This window comes from Homarus americanus, unplaced genomic scaffold (assembly GCF_018991925.1).
Source record: "Homarus americanus isolate GMGI-L3 unplaced genomic scaffold, GMGI_Hamer_2.0 scaffold40248, whole genome shotgun sequence".
Taxonomy (NCBI): Eukaryota; Metazoa; Arthropoda; class Malacostraca; order Decapoda; family Nephropidae; genus Homarus; species Homarus americanus.
The window spans coordinates 10,064,240-10,074,239 of NW_024712526.1; the positions used below are offsets into that span (position 1 = coordinate 10,064,240).

The 10,000-nt window shown below is 43.9% G+C and overlaps 1 protein-coding gene across 3 annotated transcripts in view; it reads right to left on the reverse strand.

The window, feature by feature from the left end:
• The window catches only part of LOC121862369 (cartilage oligomeric matrix protein-like), a 61,382-nt gene that overhangs the window by 33,793 nt on the left and 17,589 nt on the right, over positions 1-10,000 (reverse strand). For all 3 annotated transcript variants that reach the window (XM_042360623.1, XM_042360641.1, XM_042360632.1), the window contains exon 3: positions 5,472-5,683. In XM_042360623.1, the coding sequence (XP_042216557.1) occupies positions 5,472-5,683 (212 nt within the window). The remainder of the gene's footprint in view (positions 1-5,471; positions 5,684-10,000) is intronic.

Below are 10,000 nucleotides of genomic sequence, written 5' to 3' on the forward strand. Positions count from 1 at the left end.
TCTCCCTCCCCCTCCTCCTCTTTCTCCTGCACTAGAAGTCGTCACGAACTTCCTTGAGGTATATTAACACATACACACACGTTCAGAACAAGTCGTCCCTCATTCTTGGCTAATGACGACCCATTACACAACCTCTCTCTCCTCTTGACACCGTCCACCATCCATCCTCCGTCACTCCTCACGGCACTATTTATGGCTGGCACCTCGTTGGCACTCCCCCTCACACCACGTAAACCACTTGTCATGATTGCTTTTTGAATTTCTTCTTGACGTGTCTTAGGGATCTTTTTTTAATTTTTTTTTTGGTTTAAGCTTTTGTTTAGAAATGTTTCATGTGTTAAGTTACTGTTTTCTTTCCAAACCTAACCTAAACTACCCTCATATGGCACTCTCATAGCCTTAGCTTCAACCACTAACCTAATCTAACCTCAAGAGAAACAGTGATAATGCCTCGTCTCTCGTTAGGTCACAAGAGCCCCATTAAATGACCTATGACCCCTCGTGACCTCGGTTAAGTGACATTATTATAAAGGTTAAAGTCACAACAGAATAATATACTGTATCTACACAATGTCACTCTCTCTCTCGTGCTCAGTGTGTGTATGTGTGTGTGTGTGTGTGTGTGTGTGTGTGTACCTGCCTCCCCTCACCACCTTCCACTTACTCCCTCTTTATGATCTTTATGTTGAGAGATGAAGTGCTTCTGTGTGTGAGTGGGGTGTGTGAGTGAGGGTGTGTGAGTGAGGGTGTGTGAGTGAGGGTGTAAGTGGGGTGTGTGAGTGGGGTGTGTGAGTGAGGGTGTGTGAGTGAGGGTGTAAGTGGGGTGTAATTTAAGTGGGTGTGTTTTTCCCTTGGGGGAAAAGGTATACTCTATAGGTGTGTGTGTGTGTAACATAATTAATTTCACCTGAAGATTAACCTAACCTAACCTAACGGAGAGAGAGAGAGAGAGAGAGAGAGAGAGAGAGAGAGAGAGAGCGTGGAGGGAGGATGTTTAGAGAAGACAGAGAGAAGAAGGACGGGAGGAAGGTAGGTAGGGAGGGATGGAGGGGGGAGGGGAGGGAGGGAGGGAGAGGGAGGAGGGTGACCCACTCAGCATAACTGGTGACGACGGAAGTCGTGGGTCGCGGCTGTTAGTATCATTATAGTAGGCACTCCCTTCCTAGGTCACTCTCCCTAGGTCACCCTTTCTCCCTAGGTCACCCTCTAACTCCCTAGGTCACTCCCTCTCTCCCTAGGTCACTCTCTCTCCCTAAGTCACTCCCTCTCTCCCTAGGTCACTCCCTCTCTCCCTAGGTCACTCCTTCCCTAGGTCACCTCTCTCTCCCTATGTCACCTCTCTCTCCCTAGGTCACCTCTCCCTCCCTAGGTCACCCCATTCCCGAGGTCACGTCCCCCCTGCCTAGGTCACCCCCTCTCTCCCTAGGTCACCTTCCCCTGTACACATACATACGAGTCAGTAGCCAGACACTGCCCCTTGTTGACCCAGGTCACACGTATTAGCTGCCACACTCAATCTAACGTCACACAAATAGCTACAACAACACAACCAAACACTCCCACGATACCACTAAAACTATAACACTTATTATTGTTATCCTACTAAGATAACATACTATCACTATACACAATACGATGGTAATTATTTATGGTGCTAACTGTTACATGTAGTTTTATTATTATTATTGTTATTATTATCATTTCATCGTCATCATTTTAGCGATATCATCAATGTATTTGTTTTCGTTTTTGTTTTGTTTTCATAATTTTACACATTTTATTTATGCAGCTGTGACATTCAAATATACCTCGATTTTTACGTGTCGTGTGTGAGAATAGTTAGTTATGTCAGGAATGATGGGATATAGACCTACTTGAACAAATCTACTATAAAAAAAATACTAAGTTAAGGTGGTAAAGACAATATACGGACGGATTTGTAACACCGTTGATAAAGCGAAACCGGAACACGTACAGTCAATAGTAAGTTGCTGCCACCACTAGAAGCGTCAGTGATCCTCCGGGAAAAAAATCGAATAATTACGAGTTTCTCTACTGGTTGTCTAAGTATATTGTGTGGTATCTGGTTTATGAATATTTACAGTATTTTAAGATCCATTCGAAAAATCAGTACATTCATATTAATAAGTTTGGCTGGACACTGGACAGATCATTGATAATCGAGAGACCTGTCGGCTAAATCAGGACATCTGGTCACCCTGAGTGTATCTGGCTTCGATCTCTTAACCCCCCTCCTCCTCCCCCATCTCTTGTTAGGAGAAGTAGATTAACGTACAGATGTTTGTGATGTGGTGCAGTGTAGTGGTCGGCAGATGGTGACTGACACATGGAAATTCCACCTGTGAGGCACTGAGAGTAACTCGGGAAGGCTGGGTGTGCAAGAGGTGGTGACGAAGCTTGACCCCTTCCTCACGATGGTCACTAAAAAAAAAAAACTCTGCCAAGAAGACCACTGCTAAACTATTTATTTCTCAGGTAAGGTGACCTAATCTAACCTAAACCATTTATTTCCCAGGTGACGAACTAACCAAACCTAACCTAATATTAATTTGTTTTGGTTCGGGTGGTTTGTTTAAAAGATAAATTATACCACTAACCATTTTTTTCCAATTTCTGCTTCATTTTGTCATTTATCTTTGTATCGTAGCTAAAGTCTTCATGTCTCTAGTTACGAGAAGAAACATAGCATCAGGAGAATCAGAACTGAGGGCGTCACTGTGGACTGTACTAGTGATCATCCGCGAATCAAGATGCTCGTCGCTCCCTCGTAGGAAACTGGGTGAGAGCGACAGGCAGGGTCACTGGTAAGGTCATCAGTGACAACATTCAGCGGGACGAGGAGGACAACAGTGCTGCCTGCCATCAGTGTTGTGTAATGGTGACTGACCGTTGTCGTTGGCTACATACTGTACTGTTTATATGTATGTAAGTCTACCCTACTGGACTGTTACTTTATAATATTTTAAAGATATAAATTAATATATTTAATCATGGGAAATAAATATAATATAATTAAACACAAAGACAGTAAGAGACATACTGGCCTAGAACTCCTCAGCGATATGGACGCGATAAGTTCCGTGAGTAAACAAAGAATAAGACCTGCTTTAATTTCTTACTGTTTAGTATATGAAAGGACTTAAATTACGTGGTTAAACACCCTGGTTGTTGGAGCACTAATAAGACATCAACGACAACGAACCAAACAATTAGCTGGATACTTTATTCTGGCCTTCTCCCACCGGAACTATGACTGAACATTTCGGACTCTTCAAATTTACGAGATTCTGTCGATATTTTAAAGGAACAAACACTATAGGTATGTGGCGACGCAGCTGCTGCCTCAGTTTTCCTAAAATACGTGAAAGGTTCCATTAACTGGTGACGTGAGAACTGTACGTGATTCACTTCAGCTGTAACCTGAATGTGGCAGCCAAAGTGACGTCCTAACAACATGAGATTTGGTCTTAGTATCTGGGTAAGTCGTCGTATCCCATTTTAGGAGATATAAAATTGAAGCATAAAATTTTGGAGTCAAGGCTCTGACCCACATCTTTCTTTTACGAGTGTGAGATTATCCAATATACACACACACACACACACACTGCAGTAACACATAAATGTACAATCGCAGAGTAAGGAAATGTTGGCTTTGATCTCAGTGAACATGGAGATATCAGTAAATATTATACCGTTGTCAAGTGATATACAGTGTGCATCAGCTCAACTTGAATTATTATAAGAAACGTTAATGGCTCTAGGTAAAGACAAAAGTTAAATATAGATAGTAAAGATATCATAAGGCATAGAAGATTAATGTAAGGAGGTTAGCCTAGCCTTGGCCTGCTTAGATAACGCCTATACAGTGGTAACAACGAATGGCTATACTAACGAATTTCCACACCATGTGAAATTATAGCTGCGTATTTTTTCAGGCTTAAACTATCGTAACTTACCCAAGGCTAACCTAAACTAATCTAGCCTAATCTAACTTAAATTAACCTACCCTAAACTAATCTAACCTAATCCAACTTAATTCTAGTCCAAGTTAACCAAATGTTTAGCTTGTTTTATCTGATGTCAGTTTTCGTGGTAGGACAATGAGCGTCTCTCAGAATCATTCTCTCACAGACTTTCACTGTTCCTCTCATCCCGGCGGAGGAGAGTCACCCTACCGGATCTTGTCACATTTTGTTTATAAACGGAGAGCTTTAATGACCGGTGGCAGTCGTGACATCATTGTGTGTGTGTGTGTGTGTGTGTGTGTGTGTGTGTGTGTGTGTGTGTGTGTGTGTGTGAAACTTTCATAGTATATAGTCTGTGATAGGAAATTTTAGCGTATCATATCGCTTGCATTTATGAAGGCCGAGAGTGCCATCCCTAGTTGATACTGAGGTGAATTAATTACCTAGAACACGTTAAACGCGGAGACTGATCAAAAGTTAATCTTTATGAAATATTTTGAGGATGCTTGTTTTTCTAATCAACTAAATCATATTTTTCGGTAACAATCGTTATTTAAAACAAATTTCCTTCTGTAAGTTAAGAGCAAAGTCGGGCTACGTTTGTAAGTACGTTAAATATTGTTAATGAAAGTAGCATAAAATTTAGGTTAATTATAGTAAAAAATATCTTAAGGGCTACACAGTATACGGGTCTTATCCGAGAGCATCTTGATTCATCTTGTTGAAAAAGACACAAATGGCGAGGCTGTGTGAGCCCGGGATCCTGCCATTACTCCGCGTCACCTTCACAGCAACAACAAGCACACACGTGATACTCTCCGGGCCTGGGTTTGTTAGGATCATTACAGTGTTGTGAATGACGCTGCTGAATGGGGTATAAAACAAGCGTTGAATGCCTCATTAGTTAGGCGGTGGGCGGAGCAGTTTTTGTCGAGGAGCATTATTTTTTTTTCCCGCGCGCCAAGCTGGAGTGCGGTCAAGATAGCCTGATATCTTGAACTGAATTAAACAATAGTGAATTTATGTCTTGTGAATGTTTGCCAAGACGAGTCAAACTGTGACCTCCACTTCACCTCGTCACCTCTGATCCATTATCCTAATAAACATTGATTCAAGAAAAAAAATTGTAGTGACTAGCCCGAAATCCTGCGAACATACGTAAATAAATCACCTATGACTACTTCATATGGTAGCCAACTATATCATACAACAATATTATATTACACCACTGAAAAATAGAAAACAAAACATCCTGTACACACACACACACACACACACACACTAACCAAACCACCAGCTGTGAATGTTTATCAAATGGTCACGACATCACAGCAAAGATATAGAATTCCCCCCCTTGTTATAGACGCTTGTGATTATGTTGTCAGAACTTAATATCTACAAGAAAAGGAAGGACCAGTCACACACCACACCACAACCACACCACACTACACCACACCACACCACACCACACCCTCGAGTACTCACCACACGTAGATCTTTAGTATCAGAGGCCATTGCCCTTGGTGACTTTGGCAAGGTGACGGAGCCCATGAGGTGACAGTTGACGTAAACATTGGCGAGGCTGTCTTCTTGATCCAGCTCCACCAGCAGTGACCTGAGGAGGGCGCGGGGCTTAACAGAAGGCGCCCTTACCTTCTGCGTTAGTGTCTCCCCGTTGATGACGCTATCAATCACCACTGTTAGGAGAAACACAAGCATGAGTGTAAACAATCGTGTAAAATAATTGAATCCGAGTGCAAAGTACACAGACACACACACACACACACACACACACACACACACACACACACACACACACACACTTCTCCTTCCCCTCAATTCCACTCTTCATCTTCCCTCTCTCCCTAACCATCATATAACACTATAATCCTTCCCCCCTTCCCCACAAGACCGTACCCCAGGCCAGCTGTTATATACATACAATAAGGATCACAATACCACGCCTGTCACGATGATTACCGCCCTTGTGACTTTCTCTAGTGGGGGGTCAGGATAGAGACATGAAGGTGGTGTGTGTGTGTGTGTGTGTGTGTTTCGCTGACCCCGATATTAACAAGTTTAACAAATATGAGCTAAAGGTGAGTGGCCAATGGGGTCCACAGTTCAAATAGGCCTTAACCTAACCTAACCTAACCTAACCAACCCCACCTAAACCTAACCAAACCTAACCAACCCCAACCCAAATCAGTTAAACTAAACCATAAATTTGAAAAAGATTCTTAAACCAAATAATCTTCCCTTAAATTAGAAATAACAAAACAATTCTAGTTACCAATTCGCAAGTTTTCTCCAGGTATTCTGATTGCTTCTCCCCTGTACTAACACTGGATAATTAAGGGCATAACAGTGTAACAAGTCCCCCCCCCCCCACCCAGCGGAATGGTCAATGAGGTAATTAGTGGAAGCAAATTATCAATTAAACAAAACAAAATTAATGTGTTTAGTTCTACAATATTGTGTCTTTGTGAGAGTGAGTCATGTTTACCTGTCCTCACCTGTCGAATTAAAAAGGACGGAGGTAATTAAGGTAAAATCTGCTGTCTTGTGGTATACTGTCAGGGGGTATACTCTCTCCTGGGTATACTGTCAAGAAGTATACTCTCTCCTGGGTATAATTTCTGGGTGTACTTTATGCCCATACCTGACTTCTCTAATTTAAGTACATACTGAATCATGAATAAACTTTTAAGATGATTTTACTGAATATCTATCAATCTATCTATCTATCTATCTATATATCTATCTATCTTGTCTGCTGTTTCGTTCTCTCCTCGTCAGCGGCCCGACGAAGGAGGTAGCCATGTTAACGAGGTGACGACGTGAGCCAGGGAGGAGGCCAAGGCACGGGGTGAGAGGGAGAGGTGAGAGGGAGAGGTGAGAGGGTTAAAGTGAGAGGTGAATTAAGTTATTGATTAGGTTAGTGTTTTAAGTTTTTTATATTACACAGAGACAGTCGAATAGAGAGAGAGAAACATCAAGACAGACAGTCACTCAGTCACCACCAGGACATGAGACAAAGGAGGTGAAGGCAGCCACTCCTGACGGGGCAATCAACGGTGAGGAGTGTGTCGTCGTGTTTACCTTCCGTATGTGGTATCGTAAATCATTTGTGTACCCATGACTTATCTAGGTCTTACCCACGGCTTACCCACGGCTCACCCACGGCTCATTTAGGTCTCACCCACGGCTCACGTTTTGTACTGCCCCCAGGGACACCGTCACCCAACAGATCAAAAAATTTAACGATGGTAAGTAGTAGTGGTGGTGGTGGTGGTGGTGGTGGTGTGGGGTGGGTGGTGGTGGGGGGTGGTGGTGGTGGTGGTGTGGTGGTGGTGGTAGTGGTGGTGGTGGTGTGGTGGTGGTGGGGGTGGTGGTGGTGGTGTGGGTGGTGGTGTGGTGGTGGTGGTGGTGGTGGTGGTGGTGGTGTGAGCATGAGGACACATACATACAGACAGACAGACAGACTAATAGATGCTTACATGATCTATATGTATAGATTCATAACTTATATGTACGATAGACTGTGAGGATTACCTGATGATTAAATACCCAAACGCATAATTGGTGGGTTAGATGTGTATGTGTGTGTGTGTGTGTGTGTGTGTGTGTGTGTGTGTGTGTGTGTGTCGCTCTCTTTCACCCGCTAACAAATTACTGCGTGTTAAATTTTCTCTTGACCCCCTGACAACGATGGCTTAACTCTTTCAAGACGATGGATTAACCCTTTAAAGACGATGGATTAACCCCTGACAACGGTGGATTAACCCTTTGAAGATGATGGCTTAACCCTTTAGTCCTGGAACGTAACTAGTTCTCTTGTCAATTGTGAAAGAAAATAGACACACACACACACACACACACACACACACACACAGTGAGAGAAAGTGACGTTCCTTTTATTAATGCAAGAGACAACAAGGGGGCGTTCCAGGAAGATCAACATCTGCTGAGGACTCTCTTTCCTTCACGCCCACACGCCCACGCCCAGACGCCCACGCCCACACGTCCATACTCGCTCTGGTTGAGGCCGATCCCTTATCTCGACCTATTGTTCACGAGTCAACTAACATCCCACGCCACTAGGAGGGGTGAGGGAGGGGTGAGGGGGGGAAGGAAAGGGTAAGGGAGGAAGAGAGGGGCGAGGAAGGAAGAGAGGGGTGAGGGAGGAAAGGAAGGGGTAAGGGGGAAAGCGAGAACTAGGCAAGGGGGTGACGGAGGGTTTGTTTATACTACTGATACTGTAAATGGATTTCAATTGGTCATTGTCAGGGGGGGGATACCTAAATAGTTCGATGGTGTGTGTGTGAAGAGAGAGAGAGAGAGAGAGAGAGAGAGAGAGAGAGAGAGAGAGACTGACACGTGGGCGTAAGACACACACACACACACACTTGGCCCACCACAAATCACATCATGTTTTTCTTTATTTATTTTTTTCCTCTTAACCATCGGGGTTACACGGGGGGTAGGGGTGGAGTGTATCCATAACACAACCCGGAACCACAGGTCAGGAGGATGGAAACGTGACCTTGATCGTGTGTGGGAGAGGCAGGGAGGGGCGTGGCGCGGTGGCTGTGATGATGGGCCCTGCAGGCTAGTAATGTCACGGGGAAGTGCTCTCTCTCACACCCCCACCAGGAAGGTATGCTGCTGCTGCTCACTGCCATCTGTTCTGACTGGCTTGACATACCCTGATGAAGCGTTTGTTGTTGTTTTCTCTGTCTGTATTCTTCCGCCTTCGTCAGTGAGATGATGTCTTCTTGGGACTACTTAAGTGTTCCTGGGACTACTTAAGTGCTCCTGGGATTATTTATTGGCACTCTTTAGTGTTCTTGGGACTATTTAAAGTATTCCTGGGACTAATGAAGTGTTCCTGGGACTAGTTTAGTGTTCCTGGGACTACTTACGTGTTTCTGGGACTACTTTAGTATTCCTAGGACTACTTTACTATTCCTGGGACTACTTTAGTATTCCTAGAACTACATAAGTGTTCCTGGGACTACTTTGGTGTTCCTAGGACTACATAAGTGTTCCTGGGACTACTTATAGGGACTATTTAGTGTTCCTGGGACTACAACAATACAAAGAACAACAGAATACAAAAAACTACAGGATGCCCCAGAAAAAATCTACACACACCACCACACAGATTACCGTGGAGCTGGCGTGAATGTTCGTATGACAACAGCAACATTGTCCCCGTACATCATCACGTCAGGACAATGTTGTTTTATTATAGGCATGGACTCTCTCTCTCTCTCTCTCTCTCTCTCTCTCTCTCTCTCTCTCTCCCTAGTCGAAAACGTTGAAACACATCAAAACATACACATACAAGCATGCGTTCACACACACACACACACACACATACACACACAAATCTATACACAGACAGATACACTCACACAAATTCCGACCTTCGACACAGGATATTGAGAAAGACTCAAGCAGATCTCCTAAAGAATGTTATGAAGAGATACACCCAAGATGACGTGTTCTGTGTAGCCTTTAACACTCTACCTCAAGTGTACAAGTTGCCCACACACCCATGACAAGTGTACTGACCTTAGATGGCAACACTATTAAAGCTAAGTTGGTAGCTATATTATAAGTGACAGCTAATTGCAAGTGGCAGCTATTTACAAGTGGTAGATATATTATAAGTGGCAGCTAATTGCAAGTGGCAGCTATTTACAAGTGGTAGATATGTTATAAGTGGCAGCTATACTCAAATAAATGACGTCAGCAGTACATAAGATATGAGGGGAAAGGAGGAGGGGAAGTGGGGGGGGCAAGAGAGGGAAGAGGGAAGGGGCAAGAAAGGAGAGGGGGAAGGGAAAGAAGGGAAGGGAAGGCAAGAGAGGGGGAAAAGTGTGAGGGCAAGAGAGGGGGAAGAGTGTAAGGGCAAGAGAGGGGGGGGAGTGAGAGGGCAAAGGGCAAAGGAGAGGAGAGGGGAGAGAGTGGGGTAGTGGCTATGATTTACCAATACAACAAATGTG